The following is a 27,842-nucleotide window of genomic DNA, read 5'->3' on the forward strand; positions in this document are numbered from 1 at the left end:
CAGGGTTGGTCCATGCAAATTGTGCACCCAAATTCAACAAGAGTCCGCACGGTCACTGTTGATAAAGATGCAACATCGTATACATGCTCATGCAACATGTTCGACCGGGATGGCCTCTTGTGTCCACACATACTGAAAGTCTTCACAAATAGGGATGATAAAAAAATTCTGGAGAAGTATCTACTTAGAAGATGGTCAAAGGAAGTGACAATAAGGATACCAGAACGCCTCTCGGGTGCTAAACCAACATTTGGTGTCCCGACCACAAACAAACTAAGGTATAATGCATTGTGCAGAAAAATGATGTCACTAGCAGCTGAAGGTTGTTTGGGTCCTGAAAAGTACACCATTGTTTCAGCTGGGATCAATCAATTGGTAGAAGCAGTCAGGGCAGCAAGGGGTTCGCAAGGAATGCAACAAGATGAAGTTCGGGCTTGTGTAGCGTCCAAAGTTGCAACAGGTCAAGAGTCCCAAACTCCTGCTGTCATGGTAAAGAATCCACCAAGAACAAACTGTAAGGGGCGTCCAAGGAGAAGGTAGAAATATTGAAGTCGATAGTGGTGCAAACTAAGGAGAAAGCAATGAAAAAGAAGGGTAAAGGAAAGAAGCCACCATAAAAAAACCCACCATGCTCATATTGCTTTGAAGATGGTCGTAGTGTACAGACTTGCGCGTACATGGCCAAGGCGGAGGCACTCGCCAAGGAGCTAAAGCAAACTAAGCTGAACCTCTGATTTTCATTATTTTTATTTTTTACATGCGCACTTTTGTTGCATGCGCACTTTTGTGGTGTTTCAAATGTTGTCAACACATGTTGCGAAAAAAGAAATGGCATGACAACATTAATGCAACATGGTTTAGTAAAGTTTGCAACATAAATATTACAATACGGCAACATTAATAAAAAATAATGTAGTGTAACATTTGTTAAACTCATTTTGCAGATATAGAACACGCAAGGGCCATGAAATAAAAAGGATTTATAACATATGTTGCAAAAGCACTTTTGTGGTGTTTCATGTGTTGTCAATGCATGTTGCGAAAAAGAAAAGAAATGACAACATTTATGCAACATGGTAAAGCAGAATTGCAACATATAAAATGCACTGCGGCAACATATAAAACTATAATGTGGTGCAACAATTGTTGAACACATTTGCATATAGAAATGGATTTAGTAAACAGATATAGAACACTCAAATGTCGTGAAAAATGGGATTTATAACATGACAAACATGCAATTGGGGTTGCAACATTTGAATAAATTGTTCGAGATAAGGGCATATCCATAACGCAACATTGTATCCCACATAACCGAATACTCCAAACCTTCACATTTTAAAGTTGATAGTTATAGACTCCATGATCCAATACTACTAACTAGACATAGAGCTAAACTCCTATGACAACGACACATGTCGTTACTGGTTGCAATAATTTTCAACAAACTCGCTTGTCTGGATCTCTTTAGTTAGAGAAAGTAGGAGGATCCCTGCAGCTAATTTCTTGTAATTGCCAATCATGTGCTAAAAAAACGAAAAAGATGGAAGCCAAATTAGGTAGCCAAACAAGAATTAGGTAGCCAAATTGCAAAGAAATACCGGCTGAAATGTTGTGTCCATCTTCTTCTCATTCCATGACTCCATGTATAGCATTGTGTATAACCCACAATCATGCCTAAAACCAACGGAATCGGGTAATCAGGAAACATAGTGAGGAAAGATGAAAAACTGCATGAATAATTTTTTATTTAACCACATGAATGATGTAAAACTTACAAAGTTTTTTGTTGCAGGTAGTCCGTGGGATATTTCCAGTCAAACAGAGAGACATCTTTGTTTAGGACCCCATCTTGTATACATGCTTTTCGAAAATTGTTAACCTAAGGATAGAATGAAATGGTACGTTCATCTAATACTATTGCAACATCTGAAATCACCAGGTGTCATATTGCTAATCAATTATTGAAACATCTCAAAATGAAAAAGGCTAACTATATGTTACAACTTTCAACCTCTACAGTTTTGCAACATCTCAAATCACCAGGTGCCACATTGCTAATCAATTATTGAAACATCCCAAAATGAAAAAAGGTTAACCGTATGTTACAACTTACAACCTCTACAGTTTTGCAACATCTCAAATAAGCAGGTGCCACATTGATAATCAATTATTCAAACATCTCAAATGAAAAGCCACTAGCAATAGAGGGTAAAATGATTAAAAAAGACAAGCACATTTGAGAGTACTGACCACATTCTTGGCAGAAACAAAACATATCGTATCCTTTGATGCACCGAGAGAATTGAACCATCAAATTTGCTTTAGAAACATGTTCACACTGACAAGTACCCAATGGCCTTCTTCGACAACAGGGAAAAATAACTACAAAATATTTAGAGGACATGCATTCAGGAAGAGCGCGCCTATGGAAAATACTTTACATGTAGATAAGAAAAAGATGGAATAAAAGGCAGCTTGGTTATGCAACACAGTACCAGATCCATTTTGGAGAGATTCCAAGTCTTATTCAACCTTGTCAAGGCTGTGTTTAAGCTGTCTTGTATGAAATTTTCAGGTTCAATTTTTAGCTTGTTCTTGAAAAAAAGTTACAAAACTATGAAAATGACTGCTGGCGTATATGGAGGTAATAAAAAGTATTTGCAAAATAGATTTCAAATCTTACAGTGAGTACAGTTGAGAAAGCAAATTTCTTCACAATGTTGTTGTCCTTCTCACGCAATTCAGCTTCTTCAATGTTAAATTGATAAGTCTGTAAGGCCATCACCTTGTTATTAATTTCCCCCCTTTGCTTGAATGATTTATAGAACCCATCATAAGTTACATGGAAGCTAGGGATTTGAAAAAGGGTGGGCTGGGAAAAAAGAGATAAGGACATGATGTAACATGAAGGGAAGAAGTACTATTACTTGAAATATTTAACTAGTACTACTGAAACATGTAGAACATTAAGAAGCAACATTGAAAAGAGAGATAAGGACATGATGTAACATGAAGGGAAGAAGTACTATTTGTTGAAACATTTAACTAGTACTGCTGAAACATGTAGAACAGTAAGCAGCAACATTGAAAAGAGAGATAAGGACATGATGTAACATGAAGGGAAGAAGTACTATCTCTTGAAACATTTAACTAGTACTATTGAAACATGTAGAACAGTAAGTAGCAACATTAAATTTTTTATCAGAATCTAAAGATAACAGAAATAAAAAGGAGCTCCCATTTGTTGTTGCACATCATTCATCGCATTTGAATTCTTTGGCACTTTCTTCAATATCCTTTTGCTAAGATATTTGTTATATGCCATGATAATTTCTTCATCTAATTTCATTCTCTTCAGCTTCTTTCCTAGGTTCAAATTAATAGCAGCCCTCTTCCTTCTGTTTTTCTTGTCATATGTACTTGACCTAGGCTTCTTCACATCGGTCTCATCAATGGTGAGATCAGCTGGAAAAAAAAGAATTACAATTACTCAAATATGTGTAAGAAAAGAAGATTGAAAATGGAGATAGAAAGAGGTAAAAAGGAGGTCACCCTTAGTAGTTGCTGCTAGTGGGGTCAAGTAATCTGTTTCAATTCCTTGGCTGACAAAGAGATCAAATGAAGGGATGTCGTCAAGATAACTTGAATCGTCACTTCTCTTGTCAACAGGTGAACCAGCACCGCTGGTGGGGGCTCCAGACGGTCCTGTAGTGCTAGTTGATGCATCTATTGTGGCAGCGGCAGTAGAGGTTGGACCATCTGAACCACCAGCACACATGGATGGCGTTGCTGCATCACCATCGGTGGTGGATGTCCCTGCTGTTGGAGGTATGCCCTAGAGGCAATCATAGAGATGATGATATCTGATTGTATCCATGATTTGTATATTGTGTTCATTGAATATCCATTAAAGGCTACTTGAATTGATCTGCAATTATGTGAATTGTATGTGGAACTCTTTACTTGTATGGTGATTCTAAAAGTTGTCCCTAGTCGGAGTTCATGTGTGGACACACATGAATATTAGACTAGTACATGTATTAGTTGATGACTATATTTCACAAGTCATGGACATAGAGATGTCAAACTAATAATGTAGGCATATGTAGAGACATGTGCTAGGACTGACCCAACACGAGAAGTAGTTCTCTCTTTACACAACATGTATGCTTTGTCCTTAGACCTGAGATTGTCACATGTACTCAAGATGTGGATCGACTTACTTACCGTAACAGGGTAGTTGAAAATGTAGCTTTCGGGTTTGTCAGGAAGCATGATGTGAGGCATGGTCAATCAAGATGGGACTTGCTCCTCTCTGATTAAGAGTGATATCTCTGGACCCCTCGAGTGATCGGATCCGGAAATGCATGGCCATGCTACGTACGGTTAAGAGTTAACCTATAGAGGGATTCCGAATCACAGGATCGAGAAAGAGCGGTCGGCTTGAAGCTAGACCAAATATCGTGAGGCAAAGGGAATAGCATGTACATGATGTTGTGATGGTTCGTATGATATGATCTTCGTGTGCGTATAGGAGTTGGCACGTCTTGCTAGAGGCCGATACTGACTATTGGGCTGAGTAGGACTACTCAGGCCATGTCTATACGTATCCGAACCCATAGGGTCACACACTTAAGGGGCTAGAAGCCCAATTCGGATATGATCTGAGTTGGATCAGGTTTAGAAGTACTAATGGGCCTCGGACCCAGAGGCCCGTCAGGAACCTCTATAAATAGAGGGGTGGGGCGCCCTAGGGTTTCATCCCTTTTGGCCGAAAGCACATCTGTCGCACCTCCTACGCCCTCGCCCTGTTGCAACTCAGGGATCTAGCAGTCCGGCTTGCGGCGCTTCCTCCCTGCATGTGTGGATACCTTGGAGGTGTTGCACCTGCAGCACTTTGATGAGCCACAACGAGCCGCCGACGAGCCCACGACGAGCCGCGACACGAGGATGACCTTGCTGCACGTGGACGAGCTGCTGAGGAGCTGCTCGACGTCGATGTGATCGATTATGTGTTTAACTACGCTGATCGACTTCACTGCCCCGACGCGATTCTACATCTTCCGCACCGGTGCGTCGAGTGGTAATCCCGTGATCCATATACGGCAGCTTTCCTGATTTACACGGTAGAAAAATTTTATTTTGCGCTAGCGTAGCCTACCTCGTATCCCTACACCAACTCCCCACCATCATTCCTGGCCATGTTCGCTAGATCTGCCATCTTAGCCAACATTTCAATGTGACACCTCCTCCAGATAGCCATGACCTGATCTTTAATTTGCACGTTGATTGTTGTAGAGACAACATCAGCAAGCTAAAGAACATCCTGCTCCATAAGTTTACTATAGTGAGCAGCAATATTTTGATACTGGAGAGGGGTCTATTTTTTAGAATTATAAAAAAAATAAAAAGAGTGTTAGGACATTGCAACAAGATGGGATGTAACTTAACATGAAAAAAAATAGAAAGTTGGCATGCAACATTAGAAGAATGTGTGCTGAAACATTGGTGTAACAATGCTGAAACATATTACACTTTGAGAAACAGATGTATTTTTCTGCAACACCTATATGTTGATTATGAAACATTAAAGAACTACTACAACAACATACATTTAAATGAATCCAAAAATATAGGTGCAGAATTTATCAAGAAAAAACTACCATGATTTCCTGCAACACCTATATTATAATGTGCAACATTAAAGAACTACTAAAGCAACATTAAATATTTTGAAACAATGAAGGAATTGCAACAGAGATTTTTTTGAGATGAAAACAAGACGAAACTAAAAATGAAACATGATTTTTAACCTAATCTAAAGGATTGCTTGATGAAGGTGGTTGGTGCAGCCAATCATCAAGAGAGCTGACGGCAGGGATTTCTTCCTCGGTGGCAGCAGGGGTAGGGGCTTCCTTAGTGGCAGCAGGGGCAGGGAGTTCCTCAGCAGCAACAGGGGCATGGACTTCCTCGCCATAAGGAGTACGGGAGAAGTCATGAAACTAATCATGAAAACAAGCATGAAATAAAAATTGAGAACTGACAACAAAACAATAAAAAGCACATAAATAAAGGAAGAGAGAGGATGAAAAGAACATACGGGGAGCTTTCCAAATGAATTGCCCAATGCAAACATGTTCTTATCAACTGCCAAAAAAAATCAAAGTCTACGTTTTAAACATTGCAGATGCGAGGCAGGTTGTAATTTAATTGATGCCCTCCTCGATCGGTTGGCAAATCCAGATGGTCTATGTAAGAAATCTATTTTTTGGAAAAAGAATAAGATCATAGAATTAATGAATGGGCAAGAATAAGTGAAGATACACCAAAAAATTGTTGACCTAAGGATAGAACAATATGGTACATTCATTAATTTGTTTGCAACACCTTTTCATCTAATACTATTGCAACATCTCAAATCACCAGGTGCCACATTGCTAATCAATTATTGAAACATCCCAAAATGAAAAAAGGTTAACGGTATGTTACAACTTACAACCTCTACAGTTTTGCAACATCTCAAATCACCTGGTGCCACATTAATAATCAATTATTGAAACATCTCAAAATGGAAAGATTAACTGTATGTTACAACTTACAACCTCTACAGTTTTGCAACATCTGAAATCACCACCAGGTGCCACATTGCTAATCAATTATTGAAACATCTCAAAATGAAAAGGTTAACTGTATGTTACAACTTACAACCTCTACAGTTTTGCAACATCTCAAATCAGCAGGTGCCACATTGATAATCAATTATTGAAACATCTCAAAATGAAAAGCCACTAGCAAAAGAGGGTAAAATGATTAAAAAGACAAGCATGTTTGAATAACCATACAGCTAGAATGATGAGGCAAGATCCCATCTGGTGGTCTTTCTCAAGCCTATCAGGTGTGAATTTATGATACTTCTTGACTTCATTCATGAGCTCCTCTAACACATGCCCGGCTTAGTCAAAGCTGTTGATTTCAGAAATGTCAACTAGACTATGAAGATATTTAAGGCTGATATAGTTGGCGGTTCCGGGATTGAAGATAGTGCCTAAAGCCAATAGAAAGAAAGCCCTCACAAAAGAGTCCCTATCCTTGCTATATTGCACAATTTCTTTGCACTTTGCAATCTATGCTCTTTCATCGTCCTTGTACACTTCTCTAAGGTTCTTGACCTCTTCAGAATCACCAGATAGCCTTAAGGGGATGCTGTTGTCTTGCAGCCAAAGAATCTTGCAAATAAGGTCACGTTTGAATACAATGACCTTGTTTCTGTATCTGAATTCACGGAGCAAAGGGTCCACATGTTTAAGAATCCATTTGACAAGTTTCACAGACACAGAAAACTTAGACAAAGACAATAGGGCACCAAAGCCTGCATTGTTGATCCACTGCTTCTGCTCATCCTCAACACTAGGTAGAAGATCGCGAATTCTGTAAACTGAGAACCTAGTCTTGAAGTGCTCCTCATCTTTTGCTTAAGTGCACCTTACCTACAAACAAAAATAAAAAACAAAGCATCAACAATAGCATGAGAAAAGTGGAAAAGACAACATGGATGATTGAAACATGAAAAATTTGCAAGATAAACATAAACATGAAAATTTAATGTTTCAGAATCTAAAATATCCTTTGCAACATCTCAAATCACTAGGTGCCACATTGATAATCAATTATTGAAACATCTAAAAATGAAAAGGTTAACTGTATGTCACAACTTACAACCTCTACACTTTTGCAACATCTTAAATCACCAGGTGCACATTGATAATCAATTATTGAAACATGTCAAAAATAAAAAGTTAGTGAAACAAGTACAAATAAATGAGTTGACTAATTGCAACATTTTCAGAGATATTTCCTAACATATCAAAAGAATTGTTGCAACATTACACATTAAACTTCTAACGGATGCATCATGCATCAACTCATGGCCAGATACAAAGTCTTCTAACGAATGAATCCTAAACCCTAACCGGAACGAAATCCTAAGGCTATACCGTAACAAATATGCGAAGGAAGATGAAATCACTCACTGCTTAGCCTCGCACGCATGTTGTCCTTGGCTTGAATATCATCGGGGGCCCGATTCACCTCGGGGTGTCTTCCACCGGGGTAGCCAAATCGCCGGGGTCTTCCGCTTGATCCAAATCGCGGGTCACCGGGAGCAGGCGGCATGACCGCGTGCACAAGGATACGCCATGGTCGTTGCTTGGCTCGCCGCCGGTGGCCTCCGCTAGCGTCCTTCCCACCGGCCGTGGCGTCCCCATCGCCGGCGATGCGTCAGGTGGAGAGCGATAGAAAGAGAAGGCAATGCGTCAGAGGAAGGAGGAGTGGGGGAAGAAATGAACTAAAGGGAAACGTGTGACTGTAGCTGTCGGATCAAACGGATGGTGGATGGCGCGTCCGGACGGGTGGGTATGGCATCAGACGCCCTAATGGTAGCATTACCGTTGTAGGTATCATCGACCCCTGGGCCTACAATTTGGTCGAGACATAGTTTAGTGTTCTCTCTGTTGATCAGTTCCCTAAGGAACCAAGTCCTACAACTATTCCTGAGTTTTCAGTTCCATTCATTCTATATATTTTTCTAATATTTTTTTTGTTTCCTATGTTCCAAAGTTCCAATTATCCACATAGTAGTGATGGTACGGTAGAATTGGAAGAATCAACAACCTCCATCTAGCTCATCCACCAAACTGCCCATGGCAGTCATTTCACAGCTGCCAGGTGCAGTTGTTATTCATGGCCATAGACCTTTGTTGATAAATTGCCATGGGTCTCTTTTCAAAAGAAAAAATGCCATGGGTCTATAAGAACAGTACATGTGCAAATTTTCCCACGTGATGAACTGATCGCTAGCTGAGCATCCCCATGTTTGCATATACATATATGCATCCAACTTTTGGCGAAAGTGTCTGCCCATGCAGTTGCAATATTTTCCCTACTGCTAAAACTTTCATGCTAGGAAAATGTTTTGTGAGGGCCATGTTCCTTATTCTACTACTGAAGCATTCTGAACAAGGTTGGGACATGGAGGATGTGTAATCTTAATGTTGTGAAGTGATCATCTGACTACCTTGGAACCGAAACATTGGGCCGGGTTAAACCTGTTTTATATTGTGTTGTTATTTTGCGGCAAGCTATAGTTTTGAAGGCCTATTTAATTTTGCAGACTCCCTATCCATGACACTTGAAGGAAGAGCACTGAAGCAGAGGCAATATAATTACAACATGTTTTTCTAATGTTCCAGATTCCTTACTAGCAGACACTTGAGTATTTGCAGCATAATTCCATGCATTTGCTACTGAAGTCCCTTCAGAAATGACACCGGAATGACAAGTATAGTCAATCCAATGTTGATGGATGATAGTACACAACGTCGTAAGATCACTGGTTTAATGAAGCCATCAGCCAGTGTAATGACCTTGGATAATCAGCCGAGTTAATCTTCAACTGAAGTCCCTAATCCCGCTGTCTCAGCTTTCCGGAGCTTAAGCGCTCAAAATCCGGTTCTCAGTCCTGACCCCTGAAAACCCAACCCAAAACCGCCGATTCTTTCTAAGTCCAAAGGCAGTGTTCCTTCCAATCTTGGAGCAGTGGAGAAACCGAGACTAACTGGTGGACCCGAAATCTTTCCCCGGATCTCCCGAGGCAGACGCGCCTGAGCAGCATGCGCCCGCTTCAGAGCTCCCCCACCGCGTGGCTTGATCTCTCCGACGCCCGCCGCCTCGCCCAGTCGCTGGCCGCAACAGGATGGATCAGCGCGCCCTCCTCCCCAATCGCAGCGAAAGCCCCCTGCAACCCTTTCTGCCTCACCTCGTCTCGCTCACGCCCTCACCGGTCACGCCAAGGTGCCCCGTCGCCGCCGTGGCAGAGTTTTGCCGCTGCTGCGTCAGACCGCCTCGCGACCCGCGCCCATCATCTCGCCCGGTTCCCCGGCTGCAAGCCTCGATGCCTTCCGGTTTTTCCGCCTCTCTGCAGTCGTGCCGCCCACAAGCTCACTCCACGACGATACCTCCCTCGCCAACCCCGACTCCGGCTGCAACAGCTCCTTTTCCCGCCTCGCCAGTAATGTGCCCCGGCAAGCCGCTGTTTCGCGCTCGCCCGCGCCGCCGCTCGCCCTGTCACCTTGCCTGCTGCAACCTCGCTGGCAGCGCCTTTCTTCCTGTCACACGCTAGTCAAATCCGTCACTCGACGCGACCAGACCACGCTCGCCTCCGCCAAATCTAAATCCCGGCAAAGCCGCGCCTGTGCTGGCCTTGTCTTCAGTGCCCAATGGCCGAAGACCCTGTCTCCAAGGCTCTGTTCCACCGCCCATCGCTGCTCAATCGCCGCCATAGCAGCGCACTCCATCCTTTTCTTCCCGATCTTCGTGCTACTCGAAAATCTCTCTCTTCCGCGTTGCTATAAAACGGCATACCAGAGTCCCACCAGAGTTTTTCTCTGCCATCGCTGTTTCGCCGTCCCTACTCTGAGAGCACTTGAGCACTCCCGCTGAGCTCTTGAGAAGTTCCCCTCTCCGCCCAATCCACCAAGCCGTCTGTTCCTCCGCGCTGTGCTAGAGCTTTCTTGTTGCCCACAAGAAGCACCGCCACCGCCGGAGCACCGTCAAACCTCGCCACCGCCCAAGCCTTAGTGCTTAAGTCTTTCCATCCAAGTCTGTTCCTTCCTGACCCCAAACCTTCACCAGTAGACCTGAAGGTAAGCTGCCGACCCCTTTCCGGTTCGCCCGACCCCTTTTTCAATCTCGCCCGACCCTGTCTATTCACCGACCCTTATCCACCTCGCCCGAGGGCTCGGCTATATCCTTTCCTTGACCCGAGGGTATCTGTGTAATATCGGGGACTTCTCTGCGTTAAGTCTGAGGACCCCAGCACAGCTATTCCTTAACTTTAAGGGTCAGATCACAAGTTTGCCCCCATCCGACCCTTTTATCCTATTCTCCACCAACTAAAGTTGAACTCCCCTCCCCCACCTTTTCTGTAGCTTTGCTACAAGTGTCCGAGGTTTAACTTGCAAGTGTTGTTGAGATAACCGTCTAAGTGCTAACTCTTGCATTTGCATTCGTGTAGAGTTACATCTCGCCGACGGCACCTACAAGCTACACCCGGCGTCTGAAGACGAAGCTGTAGCAGAGCCGCCAATCCCAGAAGCCGAAGCAGCAACCGCTGAAGACCAGTTCCCCTCCCCTCCGCTTGAAGGCAAGCCCTGGAGCATGAATCCAATTTTCTAAACTTGCACATGCCTTCCTTCTCATGAATGTGCATTTACGTATAGGAGTTGTTTGCAACCCTAGATGCATGACATAGTTCCTTTGATCTGAACACTAGCCTGTTGGGTCTGAGTAGTGGCAATGCTTAATAGGACTCGGTAAAAGTCGAGTGATTTCCTGTCGCTCACGAGTTATAGGAGTTGGATGTTCTCTTTTGTTGCAACTATAAGGACAATGGACGGGGCAGGGTTATGGTTAACTCTTTTGGTGGTCGGCTGATCGCCCCGTCTGTTTACTCAATCTGTTAAGGCCCGACAGTGGTGGTGTTCGTGATCAAGTGATTGAAAGTACTAATCTCATACCCATTATGGGATGGGGAAGCCTAGTACCTGATTGAACCTAAACGTGAGCGGTTCGATCCACTGTCTCTGGAACGAAGTTCCCCTGCGGCCGCATGTGGTGGCAAGTGTGGTCACAGAACGGCAGAGGCCGGTCTGTGGAACATTGCACCAAGGGAAGTGGGTCCGACATGAGTTAGGGAATTGATGGGGAAGGCCGACACAGGAAGTGACCCTCGGTGGTGCGCGGATGTCGTGAGGTTAGGTTCACCATGCATGGTTAAAGAACTCGAATCGATTCGTCTGCCTCTCACAGTTTGAGACTGCTTGATCGCTATGCTACACTGAGTAATAAAGGAGTCTGATGATGACATGGCCTTGATGTTAAGCTTGTATACATAAAGTTGGATCTCTGATTGCTTAGTATAAGTTGCCAACATAGACTGGTTAATGAACTTAGAATCTGAGCTAAAAGTTTGAAAGCAAGGACTTAACATAGCCGCTTTTGGCAAATGAAACCCCTCAGCCAAAGAGCCTTGCATGTCTAGGAGTGGTGAAGTAGCTTTTCACCAGTCGGTTAAGTCTTGTTAAGCTTAGCAGCTCAGCCTTGTTTGTGGCTTCTCTTTTCAGGTGAAGTTCAAAGTCTCTCTCCAAAAAGATAACCATACCAACAACTACAAGCGCGGTGGTCGTGGTGGTGGCAGCGGTCACGGATTCTACTACAACAACACCAATGGCCATGGTCCTCAACATTCAGCAATAGCAACAACCCAATTGGGGTTCTTACCCTTCTTGGGGGACTCCCTGGGGAACTCAAGGTGCCTGGCGCGTGCTGTGAACTGGTGCCACGGGTCTTGGAGTGGTTGGTGCGTGCCCTCCTGCCAGTCAGGCATACTCAGCTCTACAGCAGTTGGACACTATGTCGGCTGGACCAGAGAGCAGGGATCGGGAAGCTGATAGATAGAATTTGGGGCTGGAAGCAAGCAGGGGCACAAGGAAGACAAAATTTAATTGGGAAACAAGTTGATGGTTACAGAGTTCATGTCCTCTCTTTCTCTCCCTTCCTTCCTAGTCTTATACATCTCTAGTACAGCCATTCGGGGCCTGTCCCTCATGAGTTGGACTTAGACACACGTTTTAGTCTTCGGCCGGCCTGGTCCGCAGATATTCCTTGACTTGGGCTAACACCTTCATGGGACACGTCTGGCCTCATCGCCACCCTCCAAGCTGCTTCTCTTCACCAGCCCTCTTCCAATGGCGACTGGTTTATGGACACCGAAGAAGTTTGCACATGACCAACGACCAAGGTAACCTGCCCACTTATTGTCCTTAATCACCGCATAATTCCTCTCATATTATTGTTGGCAATGGATCATCTCTACCTATTCTTGGCATGGGCAACACCTCTCTCACTACACCTTCTGCACATTTTCATCTCAACCATGTCTTGCATACACCTCATCTCATTAAGAATTAATTTCAGTGCGCAAGTTTACTACATATAATGCTTGTTCAGTTGAATTTGACCCACATGGTTTTTCTGTAAAGGACCTTCTAACTAGGAAAGAAATGATGATTCATGAAGTCCAATAGCTATGGCGAGCTATATCCCTTCAATCCAAGTCACTCCACTCCAATGCTCACGCTCATAGCATATTCTCCATCCATTAACCAAGCACATGTTATATGTGTGCTAGGATCAAAGCTTCACACATATAATAGACTTCAAGAGAATAACCACAACCACATCATAATGAAACAGTATTAAAGTATTTATTACATCTTAGAGTGACTCAGAAGTCTTAGTGGAAGAATAAACAAGCGTTTAACTAAGAAATGTAAACAAAAGCTCCAAATCTACAGGCAGCTGACTGGGGGGACTTGCCTAAAACTCCTTGAAATCTCCAGTTTAATCCTCAAAAATTCTCTAAGTCTAAGCAGCAATCCAGGTGTTGTATATGTAATATATAAAACACAAGTATGAGCACATGCTGTACTCAACAAGATTAAGGAATAAATGGCATGCAAGGCTTTATATGGTGGAAGGCTAACAAGGTTAACTGCCATTAGCACTTTTAGTTGATCAAGTTTTATTCTACCACTAATTACTAGCAAATGTAAGTTTATATCAACCCATAATGAATATTGAGTTTCAATATACCAAAAGCATGAACATAAACAAATAACATCAAGTTGATACAAATTCAAGTGAATTAATCATGTGAGGATACAGGTCACTCCTGACCATAAGAAAATATAACAGTTTTTAAACACTCTCCAGATGTTGTACAATTTTACTCACAATTCGTGTTTCCTAGGTCACCCGAGGTAGCTAGCCTCTTAAACATTTCCAAGGTGAGTGGCTAGGGATTCACTATGAGACCTTCACAAAGTTTACTTAATACAAAATAATCCACTGAGGTTTCAAGTTAAAATAGAGAATAACCCTCCCTAGTGAGTGCAGTACCTTAGCCAAGAATACCACTCAAGAGGACCGGATTACCCCAATGATGCAACCCATCTTACCCTTTTCTCATAAGATCATAAGCGCATTTTAAAACTATTTCACTCATGAAACGCCAAAATGTGTATGCATGAATGCAACACACAGAACAACCTTATTTAGAAAAACAACCAATTATTTTCCTATAATAAATTTCCTATCAAGAAAGTAAATGTTGGAAAAAATTTAAAATTATGAGCAAATCGTGTTTTAGTTTTCTTTCCAATCGCATCCTGAAATCCAAAAATTTCAAGGTGTCACATCCTTTCTCCTCGTCTGATTGGTGATTGACCAAGCTGAAGAAGTTGGATCTGGCCATGGCTTTCCTTACCGCCTCCTGAGCGATGGCGGTGGCATTCTTCAAGCCGTAGGAGATACGGGTGTGATGGCCTAGATTGGCCAGTGTTCCCCTCAGAGTTGAGTCACAGAGGGTGACGCACTCAGCCAGTTGCATAGTGACCCGATCCATCACCTGGACCAGATCTTCAACGTAGAAGGTTGTGATGACCACGTCTGATTCTGTGGTGAAAACAACAGATCTCCAATTGGGACATATGGGTCTCGAGCCCGAGGAAGCTCTCCGAAGGTGAAGTAGGGAGTTGTGAGGTTGGCCTTGGCCGGATCGGATCTATTAGATAGATCTGTGATACTCGCAACTGGGGCTAGGGCCCAATCGGAGGTCTTGGTCTCTTTGACTGAATGATGTAGGGCACCTTCCCGATGAGAAGCTGGTCCCTAGAGGAACCAAGTGGTTGGCCGCACGATCACTGTTGGCGGAAGCAACGTCGTGCCCCTAGAAGGGGATTACTGCTCCCATGGCAGCGAGTATCATGTAGTACTTCGAGATCTTGACTGCATCCAATCAAGCTCGCCTAATGACATAGCGAACCCCTACCTGACGTGCTAACTATTGGGGGAATATTTCGACAGTACATCATGGGGCTACACAAGGTGGTAGATTGTTTGGAGGGAATCGTCATGCCTATAGCTAGATGGATGAACACAAGGACATGGAAAATTAACCAGATTTGGGCCACCGAATTGGTATAATACCCTACATCCTATGCTCAGATTTTTATTCTCAGCGTATAGCGTATCAAATATGGGTTGGATTTTTGAAGGGGTCCCTACCCACCTTGTATAGTCTAGGGCAGGGTTACAGATCTGCTTCAATCTAATCTGTGTTGGTTATAAGGAAACCAATTGAACTATAGTACAAGTTATCTATTTACATATTTAAACGATCGTATCTCCATCTACATCTCTTTGTGCCGAGGTTTCATCTTGCCCCGAATGTCTCCTACTACCATTCGAGTGGGCCATGCCACCCCCTGCAGGGCAGTCAGGTCCATCGAGTGGAACCTAGGGGTTATATCCCCGCATGCCGATATGCATTCAACTCAATTCAATTTTGGAGTATAAGTGAATTGCTCACCTTTTCCTATCAGGTTTAAGCTTTTAGGTTGGACTTGTTGTTGCATGCAACTCAATACGGTATCAGGGTTAGAGGTCTCGAGTTCGAATCCTGGTAAGCACAATTAAATAAAATAATTGCAGCCTACTCCAATTTCCACATATACGGTATAAGAGTCTGCATGTGAGGGAGTATTGGAGTATAAGTGAATTGACCACCTTTGTATATCAACTTAAGCTTTTAGGTTGAACTGGTTGGTGCATGCAACTCAATACAACAACTCGGATGGTCAGATTGGGACATCGATACAAACTGTACAAACTTCTTTACTCTGCCACAACTCCTCGTCACCAACGTAAGTAGCCTCAACACCTCCGCATGAACATAGGTTGCCATTCTACCAGAACGTCAAACCTATGCGCCCACACCAACACCACCATCTAGTTGTTTTGAGCTTGTTTGGTTTATCCCCCGTCTAGTCCTACCAAAATTTGGTCATGACCAAATCATGGGTATGCTAAAATATGACTAAATTTGTGTTGGATTGTAACCTTACCAAATCTAGTCAAAAAACCAATTCAACCTTTTGGTACGACGTGTGGGTTCCATATGTCATTGTTACGTTTCACATTAAAACATAGTCGAGTGACATCTTATTTTGTAGATTTAATTGTGAGCAATATAATTATGCAAACGGATTCTCCATTAGATCAGCCATTTAAGAGATATTAGCACTTATATATTGCTAACTTGCCATTGTTGGGCTCCGTGCAGCTAATGTCCTGCCACGTACATTCTGCTCCCTCCATTGGCTGCCAGATCGTTGGCGAGCGTTTTGCTCGCCCACATTCTCGCCCGCGCATGCTGTGTAATTTGCTTTGGCGAAGATTGGCACGCCAACTACTGGTAGCGAAGCAAGCACAGACCAATTCTTGAGGGCGCGTCAAAATTTTGGTTTGGTCATGGTTGGCACTAAACCAAACGTGCCCTTTGTTTCTTTTGGTGCGTGCATGTGCTGCCAAACGAGTAGTGTTTTAATAAAATCTTTTATGTATGCATATCCCAATTAATGATGAGAATAGATCTAATACAAAAAGATATATACAGATAGTTTTTTTATTACGTTTGAATTCGGGTACTTTGAGTATGCGGATTTGGGATACAGTCCGTATATTCCGGATTTGGATATGGATTATCCATTGTGTCTGCAGTCAAACATATAAGTGAAATAGGTAAAGTACACTTTTTCCGATAATCCTGATCTCGATTATCCACACCAGCTAGTTCTCCGAATCCACCTGCCTTCACCAGCTAGTACTCCGAATCCACCTGCCTGTCTATCGAAAACAGTGGGAGTGCACATCTCACGCCGTAGTGTAATCCAACAACTGCTCCACTTAGAAAAACCCTAATTATATCTTAAGTATCACTTACTTGTCTATCATCAGTCATTGTCCGAATATCAAAAGCTTGTTTGGGTGTGAATGTGTGGCTGTTATGCTGATAGGCCCACATATCAAGCATCACAGTCTTGTTGTCGTCGTTCAAGAAACGATCCAGCATACATGCGACAAACAAAACGGCACGAAATCGTGTAGCTCCTTGGAGGTGGACTTCCAACCCAGCCTATGTGCATCGTAACTACATGAGTGCCCCTCCTCATGTTTGAACTGCAAATGCCAAACAGCTCGGTGGCTGAAATGCAAATGTTTCCAAAGCGGTGGTTAGATTGGTCCAGAAATTGATGATGATGCCAGTCATGCCACCATAAGTGAATTCCCCAAGACCCCAACAATACTGTGACCCCTCAAGTGATCCCCAAGAACCACTTGCTCAGACCAAGCAGGAACCAGAAGCAGCAGCACAGCGAAAGCAGAGGAAGAAGAGCCCCGTGCCCGAGGTGTGTGGGTGGCAATGGCTGGCGCCTGGGTGAAGGTGAGCGCCTCCCCTTTCCCTGCCCTTGAAGCTCTAATTTTCTTCTTCTTTCCTCAATTCTTAGTAGCATCTGCAAATTATTTCTCCAGCTTGCCCTTTAAGACTTTCCTGAAGTTTGAATCGGATTTAGGTTTGGTTTTGATTTCGGGAATGTTCAGGGAAGAGATTTGTTTCTTGATGCAAGGTTTTTGCAGTGGAGTGTAAGTATTCGGTACCGATGAAGACATGGAGTCGTGGATTTGAAAGTGAGTTGGCATCGGTTGGTGAAGAAAGTCCTATGAAGATTCCGAATGGATCTTCCTGATGCCAACCGCCAAGGCGCCAACGCTTGTTGGCACGAAAGCCCTGTGATGGTGAACTTCAGCTCAAGTCAACTGCTTCTTCTACAGCTGCGTCTTAGCTCTTGCTGTACCAGCAAATTTTCAGATGATGTTGGACCAAAACTTTGAGAGCGGCAACTTGTTAGATTATCTGAAATTGCCGAATTTCTAGTTGTAGGGATCACTGCTAGCCGATCTATCTATAGATCTATATCGCTAGCTACAACCAATTCTTTAGCCAGTCCATCTGACCAAAGTCACCAGCATACCACCCGCAGTTGTTGATATCCTGACATGCATGTTACAGCTGAGCTGATTTCTTTTGCGGCCTTTATCCGGCTCAATAGGGATTTTTTTTTTCGTGCTACACTTGTTTTGTGGTCACTTTTCAGCAGCTGATGATCCATGCTAAAGTTTTGCCTGGATTGGGTCTCAGGAGTTTGAAGGAGCATAGATCCCTATCAAACTTGATATTGTAGATGAATTTCTTATTCCATTTCTCAATTGTCCAAAAACTCACGTAGCCACTTAATAATCACACAGTTGGAGCAGAAGGGAGCCGGGCCAGGAGCAAGAAGCTCCCACGCCATCACCCTCGTCGGCGACATGGCCTACGCGTTCGGCGGCGAGTTCACCCCACGCGTGCCGGTGGACAAGACCATGTACGCCTTCGACCTCAAGAGCCACACCTGGTCGGCGGTCGGCGCCACGGGTGACGTGCCGCCGCCGCGCGTCGGCGTGACCATGGCGGCCGTCGGCGGCACGGTGTATATGTTCGGCGGGCGCGATCAGGAGCACAAGGAGCTCAACGAGCTCTACTCCTTCGACACGTCGACGGGCACGTGGGCCCTCCTGTCCTCCGGCGCCGACGGCCCGCCGCACCGGAGCTACCACTCCATGGTGGCTGACGCCGTCGGCGGCCGGGTGTACGTCTTCGGTGGGTGCGGCGACGCCGGCCGCCTGAACGACCTGTGGGGCTACGACGTGGCTGCCGGGCGGTGGGAACGGCTGCCGTCGCCCGGGGAGGCTTGTCGCCCCCGCGGCGGGCCCGGACTGGCCGTTGCCGGCGGGAAGCTGTGGGTGGTGTATGGCTTCGGCGGGGAGGAGCTCGACGACGTGCACTGCTACGACCCGGCCACAGGACGGTGGTCCGCGGTCGAGACCTCCGGCGACAAGCCGAGCCCGCGGAGCGTGTTCTGCGTCACCGGGATCGGGAGGCACGTCCTCGTGTTCGGCGGCGAGGTGGACCCCAGCGACCTGGGCCACCTCGGCGCCGGCAAGTTCTCGGCCGAGGCGTTCGCTCTGGACACGGAGACCGGCGCGTGGACACGCCTGGACGACGACGCCGAGGCCGAGCCCGAGCACCACCCGGGGCCTCGCGGGTGGTGCGCGTTCGCAGCAGGGGAGAAGGAGGGGCGACGAGGGCTGCTGGTGTACGGCGGCAACTCGCCGACGAACGACCGGCTCGACGACATCTACTTCTTCGCGCCTGTCCTTGAGGCCGCACGCTAGGCATGGGCTGCGTGCTCTCTCCGTGTGTGCATCCGCAATGTATTGCAGTGCAATCTACAGGCTTGTTGCGATGGTTGTTGTTTTTTTTTTGTCTGGTTGTTTTTCTTTCGTTCATTTTCTGTGCTACATCATGCTGTGTGAGTAGAGAATAATGATGCTGGACGGATGTACTTGTGTTTGACCATCGCTTTGCATTGCAGCTGTAGTAGTGTCATGTTTGTCTTTGGATCAAGTTCTAGCTTGGCATAAGAGTTAAGGATCAATTGGGCACCCAACTGTTGGCAAGTACTCCGTACTCAGCAGATACTTACGAGTTACGAGTATACAAACTGTAATTAAGAAGGAAATAACAATTTTTGGAGGGGTAACCGATGAGGAGGTCCGATTGCCATGCGTGCTGACTACTCAACGGCCAAATTTGACAAAAACCTCATTAAAATTTAAAACCATACTTCTCCAGTTGGATAACATGAAACTCCAGGAAAGCATAAAAGGATAAGCACATAGTTCCAAGGTTATCAGCTACGTAAGTAGAACAAAATTTCACCTAAACCATTACTACTGTTAACTTTGCTCCTGCTTCGTTTCGGGTAGAGTAATTAGAGGTGGACGTAGTTTCGAAAATCAGCTTCACAAGCTTCTCTCTCTACATCCAGCTTATATTTCTTTAATCATTTCAAAGTTAATAAAACAGTTAAGCTAACAGTGGATGAGTGGAATAAGCTTTAACATGACATGGGCAAAAACTTCAGAACTACAAAATTGCAAACCCCTCCTTTGCACCAATCAAATTGCTTCTGAAAATAATGCAGCATAGCAATGCCATCCAAAAAGAGAACTGTGCCCAGTTCAGTCGCAGGTTGCAACTGATTTTGGTAAACGCTCATGAAGGCATGATATTCCATGTAGTGCATAGAAACCCTGAAGCCCCTTGAACACTTCAGTGTCAGGTATTTCACAGGCCGTATAAAGTACACAGGGAGATTCATCATAGCTAAATATTAGGAGTAAATTATGTCATATGTCATTAGGGCATAAAATTAACAGATTTTCACAATAGCCACTCACAGCACACACTGAGTGGTCCAACTATTCAGCTAGGCAAACTAGCGAGTAACTGATACAACTACAACGAAGGGCAGCAGGTTAAAGCTACATAGTTAGGAAAGAGCACCTGCACCTGGCTCTCTCCATTAGTGGATATACGGTACCTGGTACTGAACTGGGTAACCATTACCATAATAAGGTGTGTGGGCAGGTTGGATCGTGTAAGGTGCTGAGCTCATCATTGGAGGATGATGGGCCTCCGCACCATACACAAACTGCCTCTCGTAAGGGTAGGAGGGAAGCCTCTCTGGGGTTGCAGGATAAAAGCTCTTGTCAGCAAAGCCGGTAGCACGGGGTGCAAAGGCTGATCCATTTGCACGAGGCCTCTTGGACTGTGGCTTTGCTGCTTCAACAGCCCTCCTCTTGTCTGCCTTTGCTTTCTCTAGCTGCAAAACCCTTTTCTGAAGTGGATCCACAGGGTATTGCTCCTCGAGTTTGTGCTCCTCAATGCACTTAATGACAGCTTTCAGTGCAGATAACTCACGTTCATTCATCTCATTCTGAAAACATGAATGATCATTAACAATTTACATCACACATGCACATGCACACAACCACACATAAAAGATAATAGAAAATAATGCAACTGCTTTACAACTAAGTGTAGTACTGGTACAGGACAAAAAATGCAAAAGCAGCATGCAACTATATATTAGTCTATTGCAAACAAGCTAAGCTAGCACTAAGCAATCTAGTATATTACTTCTCCACAACCTAAATCAAGCTCCTTGAATACAGCAAAAAAGAGTTCAGTATTTTGCCACTTCTTATGACATTAGGCTCAATACCACAGAATTATTTAATCAATTATAACTCTAGTAAAACATAGAATTGGAGTAACCAGTTGAAACAATCAAATCAGTGGATCAAAATATTCAGCAGGGACTTCTTAAGCTAGCCAAACTATAAAAAGGACTAGTATTCAGGAGAAATATGAAGTTGCCGCTTAACATCAAAGCGCTCCGGTGAGAGTGCCATGACTGGTCACTAGGTCATGCAATGCGTCAAATGAGACACAAATAGAGATCAAGAACATGCTTTCTGTGCTGTAGGAAGGTGTTTCAAGATTTGAATGGTGCCCAAAATGTGTAACCAGTTTTAACTTGGAACATATAAAGGAGGAATAAACATCACCCCTCCATTCATAACTTAGTGAAAAACATTCCAGAAGCAGAAAATATTCTAGCCTATTTCCTCTCGACATGATAATTTACCTTAGTATGAGAAAGTACTTCAAAAGGAAGGTTGAGCTGGCAAACAATTTTAGTATGGTGGTACATTACACCAACAGTAAACAAAATGCTTTATTAGACTTCCAGATAGGAAGAGAGCTTGCTAACCAAATTTTTTACAGGTATTTAAGACTTATAATATATAATTTGGTTATGCTCTGAGCAGTTTTAAATTCTACTACAGAAAACACTACAAAATTTGAAACTCAAGTGACTACAATTTACCTGTGCACCAGGAGAAATTTTGGCATTCTTGGCATGTGGCACTTTCTTAACATCCCTCAGGTATGCTTTCAGCAGTTGCACTGGTTCAAACTGTTCAGTAAGCTCAAACGCATAAGCCAAATTAATTGCATCAATAGGTTTTCCACTTTCCACCAGAACTCCAATCACACCTGATTTCAAGGAGCCACGTTAGTAAATCTCTTAATGTTGAAAGAAAAACATTGATGAATAAACTGTTAAGCTTGTAACTAAGAAAGGTACAAGAGAGCAAAATACTCTGCAATCAGGCTTTTGACAATTCTTAACAACATCCACTAACTAGTAAGGTCGAACAACAAAACTACACTGAAATTGGCAACCAGAGTAATGCAAGTACAAAAGGTTTCCTATGAATGTTTATCGAGCATTTCAATAAGCTGAAAGAAAACAAATCTTTTGCAGATGTTCAATGTTATTAGAGATAGATAAGTCATTAGTCCACCACAAGCACTGACCTGGCATTTTCTGTGATAACCCAAGCAATCGACAAAGTTCAGGTGTCTGACGACGACGACTGACGTATGGCAGCAGTTTGCACAGGTCATCGTCATTATATTCAGCAGAAATACCAAAGGTTGCCAGGAGTTGGAGAAATGCGTGAGCTTCAAGACAGTTCCCATTACTAGCATCAATGTCAAGACTATCCAGCTTGGACTTCCACTCAAATGCAATCTTTTTCGCTCTCTCTTTGATATCAGTTGTAAGCATGTGCCCCTCCAAAGAGAAACGAGTTATATCATCAGTTTGCAGCTGTCCAAGTGACTCCATCAACATCAGGCACGTCCTTCTAACACCCAGAAGGTCTCCATCCTTCTTGCCATCCAATACAAGATTATCTCCAGCATAAAAGTCTTCCAGGGAATCCAACACCAGGCCATAAGGATGTGATGCTTTCTGCAGTGCACTGGGAATTTCCTCACGGATGATTGCCAAGTTCTTCCTGTTGTCCGATATAAACTTATGAAGCCCCTTCACATTCATTTCCTCACAGAGCGAGACTAACTCAGAACGAGGCTTCACTGCAGCACAGTCAACTTGCAGGCGCACACTCTCTTCAGAAGCCAGTTTAGGCCACTTGACACCAAGATTATCCAGAGCCTTGTCCATTGGGTTTATGGCAGGAACAGGTAAGGACAGCTTGGACTTGCTAAAGATCATAGCTAATGCAGCATCCCTTTTCTCCTGCAACCTCTCCAAAGAAGTCAGTTCCTTAGCTACAACAGCTGCCTCCCGCTGCTCCAGCATCTGCTCTGATTTCGCGACGGTCTCCTGGAACTCTTTCTCCTGCTCTTTCAGTTCGTCAAACTTTTTCTTGAGCGACTGCTCAAGGCCACGAAAGTGATCCTCAAGTTGCTTCCACTTGAGGTTCATGGAGACAGCACTCTGCCTCTCAAGCTCAGCAAAAGCCTGTTGAAGCTGCTGTATCTTAGAGCTTGTCGACTCCATAAGGGCAGCCACAGACTCCAAATCAGACATGGTGGAAATTCCTGCAAGGAAGAAGACAACACAACTTCTTGATGCCAAACAGAAAAAAAATCTGTTATAAAATCCATCCAAACAGAAAAAACACAAAATCTCAAAAAAAATCATATTATTTATTGAATTAAGTCGACCATTTTAACACCCTCACAGAAACTATCACTTTTAATTGTTAGAACTAGACACCAAAGGCAGGCATCTACATGGTGCTCCCACCTGAGAAAAATCCACTGCCGAAATCAGGCAGTATGGCTTTTCGATGGGCTGGTTAGATGCTGAGCAATTTATCATGGTTAATTTATTTGACAAATACATCAAGGAGAGCATGGAAAACATCCAATAACTAACATCCTCAAGCTAAAATCATCTCAGTTCATGCCTAATGCTTCGCCAAATCGTTCAGATCTGAGAGTCCAAATAAGGGATAGAAGTTACCTCGGCTTGGGACAAGAGGGTTGCGTCGTGGGGACGGGATACGGATAGCAGCAGACGGGTCGACGTCGACGATGGCGCACGTCGGCAGGATAAGGCGGGCTGGCGTCGGTGTTGGCGGAGCAGGGTGTGGGAGGAGGCAGGCAGGCCGGCTCGGCGTGGGCGGACGTCCTGCTGCCGGAGGAGGCGGCCCGATTCGCGCCCTCCGAGAGGCGCACGGAGGCGGGTGGGGGCGGCCGGCGGCGGGCAGGGCCGAACCCTAGTCGCCGCGCTTCCGCCCTGGCGTCGCGTCCGTCGGTGGGCGGCCGAATGAGGGGTGGGGGTGAATGGGAGGATGAGGGGCATACGGCCTTTTACTGAATGGCAGGAGGCGGGTAAATAACTAACAAGTTCAGTGGCACTTTCGTTTCTCGAAAGCCGCACAAGCCAGAAACGCTCTCGCAGGCTCTATTTTTTTTTTTCGAGAGTTGCATCTTTTATGAATCCCTATTGGTTTGATATGCATGTCTTCGAATTTCCTAATGTCATCTCACCGATTATTAGGACAAGGTCAATATATTTGGACCCAGTAATCCATATAATGTACCTCATAAGAAAAAGTAGACTTTAGTTATTACCTCCTCACAATGTTGTCTGTTTTGCGTGGATAGAAGAAAAAACTAAGGGCCTGTTTGGGACTGCTCCGCTCCAGATTTTGTAGCTCCACTCCGACTTCATGTTGCCAAACACCTCCAGCTCCATCTATAACAACTCTAAAAAAATGTGGATCTGGGGGTAACTCCAAGGTTTTTCTGGAGCTTCTCAAATGGTGCTCCAAAAAATAACTTTCATACTTTCTCTTGGAGTTGGAGGAAAATTAGGGTCCGTTTGGTATTGTGACCATGTGGATTGGGTCGGAGCCAACCCAGTTCTTGTTTGGTTGCAGGGTTGGGTTGAACCCAGTTTCTTGTTTGATTGGAGGATAAAGTGGGTTGGAGTGGTTCCATCTCTTGTTTGGTTTGAGGATGCGGGTTGGACAGTGAATATGTTCACCTTCTTGGTGAGGTTACCACACACATAAGCTGCCACAATTCTACACACGTTTAACAATCCGACAATTCATCAATTCTTAACAATAATTCAACAATTCACCAAGTCAACATTTCATATATCTCGAATTCACCAATTCTTAACACCATTTCACCAATTCTTAACACCATTTAACCATACAAAGTCCAAGCCTTACATATACCAAGTTCAAGGCTAGTTACACGAAGTTCAAGCCTTACATAATATAAGTTCAAGGCTTACACGGTGACATAAGATTTAAGTTCTAACAAAAGAAACATCCCACACTTCTAAATCACCCTTACATTCTAGGGAACTTCTCAGCGATGAACTGTGTGACCCTGTTTAACTTGTGCTCAAATGGTAGTGTATAGAAAGCTCTACCAATGTGAGGATTTTCCACCAAATGAGCATAGTAGAAAGATATGTGTGCTAAATTAAAACAAGGAAGTTGGTCCAACATGTCAAATAGGTCAGCTGGTAGGTCATTATCAGGTTTAGCAACCATTTTTATGGCAACAGCAAGGTTCTCACCTACACATTTGAAAGCGGCAACCAGCCCATCCTCCTCCATTTCAGCTACCCTGGCCTTCTTACTTGGTCTACTAGCAGAAGATGTTGCCCCTTGAGTGGTAGGCCCATCACTTGGACCATGCCCTGTAACCTCATCCCCCTCTTCTTGACTTTCAACCTCATCATCCTCTCTACCTAGAGGTGCACTTGAGTCTTTTGCAAAGTTTTCAGTAGCCATGGTATTGCCAAATATTGCCTCCATCTCTTTGTAGTGCAAGAGGGGCTTGTTCAAGAACTCAGCATCAGCCTTATGATCCTAGGCATGGAGAACGAATAAGTTAATTTAATGTAACACTTGTCAATGAATGAAGAACTAAGCAAAAGATGGTAAGCTTACATGGACATGGCCGTTGTAGTGCTCCTCATCTAGTGTAATCATACAGTTTTCTTCATCAAAGAGTGCGCCACTCAACTTCTTCAATCTATTTATCTTTGCATACCTTTTCTGCCATATTTTCAAATGATTCTTGACTTGCTCACCAGTGATCCTTGTGGTGAACTTCTCATTGATAACCCTAGCACATCCATTCAAAAGGTGTTTCTTAAAGCCCTTTGACGTCTTCAAACCACCAGCCACCAAATCATTGAGATGAGAGAGCATTAAATTAGACATTGCCGATGTCCACATAGCATGCCCACTAGTTCCTCCACGCCCTTCAGTTACTTCCTCCATTGTTCTGCCACACAAAAAACACAAAATCAGCACCAAGATGTAGAAAAAATGTACAATACCATCAATACAAACTCAACACATCAGAAATGGACATTATCACCACAAATTATAAAATTTCAGCAAGCAACATGTTCATAAAAATATTATTCAACATCAAATACGTCCTTACAAATAGCAATACATCATGCAAGAAAGGCTAAAAGATGTTGTACAAATGAAACAAATTCAAGTTCTATACAAATATTAGTTAACATTATTGTTTTGATGGTCTACCCACATCTGTTCTGCTAGTTGCTGCCTAAAATTAACCATAGAAGCATGCTCATTTGCTTAGCCAATGCGTGTGGAAGCATGATTGTAGCTTGGCCAATTAATATCCTCTGAGAAGAACTCATCATGCCCATCTTGTATGACCCAATTGTGAATAATGCAACAAGCACAGACAATATCTACTTGTGTTGGAAAAGGGAAGAATGGAGTTGCATCATCAAGAATTTTGAATCTCCTCTTCAGTGCCCCAAATGCCCGCTCTACAGTGACACGTAGCGATGAGTACCTAAGGTTGAACAATTCCTTCTCATTTTGCACTGGATTACTTCCCCATTCGTTTAAGTGGTACCGAACTCCATGAAAGGGAGGCAAAAATCCTGGTTTGGCTCCATATCCAGCATCCACTAGGTAGAATTTGCCTATCATTTGATAGACAGATTGGTCATAATACTATAAGCAGGAATTTGTATGTAAAAGTTGAGAGTTTACTACTTTATTACCTTGTGGGACACGAAGGCCATTCTCACATTCTAAAGCATCACGTAAAACTAAAGCATCATGTGCAGCTCCTTCCCAACCAGCCAACATATACGTGAACTGTAGATCAAAATCTACAGCTGCCATTACATTTTGTGTGCAATAGGGTTTCCTACCACGAAAGGCATGCTCAATGTTCTTAGGAACAGATGCTCTTACATGAGTACCATCAATAGCTCCAATACAATCCTAATTTTTTTAAAAAAGTAAAAGATTAGGGACCATGTGAGGTTACAATAATACAAAAGTCAAAACAAAATAGGGATAAGCCTTACACCTTAAAGTAAGGATCCCATCTGTTGTTCCCTGCAATTTTGCTTGCAGTGTCCAAAGACGGGGGCCTAATAAGTTCCCCTCGCAGCTCTCCAATAGCACGGAGTACTTCGTTGAAATAGTGGCTAACTGTTTCTCCCGATCTATCAAAATTAGTTGCAACTAACCTATTCCTAAGGTTATGTCCCACTGTATTTAGAAACATACCCACCTGTTGCTCAACACACAAGTTACATGTATCTTGAAGCAAATCATGCTCTCTAAAAAGATCGCAAAACCGAAAGAACTTGCCTCTATTAAGTCTTAACATGTTCAAGCAAGTTGTGTCATCCTTCCAAACTTTATTATTTAAATAATCTACTCTCATCCTATCCCTTGCCTCCATAGGCCCATAGGTAATACCAACCCTTCTTGTACATCGTTTACGTTTTCTAGATTGAATAATCATGGCCATCATTGACAACAGCATGTATGCAGCAGCAACACAAGTTACAATCTTGGTGCTCTTATCCATCTAGAATACAAGAATGAAAGAAACACATGTTCTTAGAGACCATTAAACCAGGATGTCTAGCTACTAGCTATTGGATTATTTGTTCAATTCAACTCCCACAATACTATCAACCATGAGCATCCAAAGCAAAATACAGTAAATATCAGTAAAGTTACATGTATACCTTGGAGAGCAGGGATGCGGCGCTTGGTAGCAGCGGCAACGC

The 27,842-nt window shown here is 43.7% G+C and overlaps 3 protein-coding genes across 4 annotated transcripts; 1 reads left to right on the forward strand and 2 right to left on the reverse strand.

Annotated features, from left to right (window-relative positions):
* Positions 1-17,148: 17,148 nt before the first annotated feature.
* Positions 17,149-19,511, forward strand: LOC101777637 (nitrile-specifier protein 5). Of its 2 annotated transcripts, XM_022823793.1 has the most exons (3): positions 17,149-17,404; positions 17,599-17,757; positions 18,268-19,511. In XM_022823793.1, the coding sequence occupies exons 2-3, from the start codon at positions 17,695-17,697 to the stop codon at positions 19,234-19,236; spliced, it is 1,032 nt and encodes a 343-aa protein (XP_022679528.1). In that variant the 5' UTR covers positions 17,149-17,404; positions 17,599-17,694; the 3' UTR covers positions 19,237-19,511. The 2 variants fall into 2 exon arrangements, with proteins under 2 accessions (XP_022679528.1, XP_004956398.1); XM_004956341.4 differs by lacking the exon at positions 17,599-17,757 and having other exon boundaries at positions 17,179-17,404.
* Positions 19,512-20,201: 690 nt separating this feature from the next.
* LOC101778062 (FRIGIDA-like protein 3) lies at positions 20,202-24,084 on the reverse strand. Its single transcript, XM_004956342.3, has 4 exons — positions 23,754-24,084; positions 22,295-23,326; positions 21,801-21,970; positions 20,202-20,843 (listed from the first exon to the last, which is right to left on the reverse strand). Exons 2-4 carry the CDS (start codon positions 23,313-23,315, stop codon positions 20,430-20,432), a joined length of 1,605 nt encoding a protein of 534 aa, XP_004956399.1. The 5' UTR covers positions 23,316-23,326; positions 23,754-24,084; the 3' UTR covers positions 20,202-20,429.
* Positions 24,085-25,098: 1,014 nt separating this feature from the next.
* Positions 25,099-27,637, reverse strand: LOC101770908. Its single transcript, XM_022824288.1, has 3 exons — positions 27,503-27,637; positions 25,708-25,782; positions 25,099-25,626 (listed from the first exon to the last, which is right to left on the reverse strand). The coding sequence occupies exons 1-3, from the start codon at positions 27,635-27,637 to the stop codon at positions 25,099-25,101; spliced, it is 738 nt and encodes a 245-aa protein (XP_022680023.1).
* Positions 27,638-27,842: the final 205 nt, after the last annotated feature.

Source organism: Setaria italica, chromosome II (genome assembly GCF_000263155.2).
Source record: "Setaria italica strain Yugu1 chromosome II, Setaria_italica_v2.0, whole genome shotgun sequence".
Classification (NCBI taxonomy): domain Eukaryota; kingdom Viridiplantae; phylum Streptophyta; class Magnoliopsida; order Poales; family Poaceae; genus Setaria; species Setaria italica.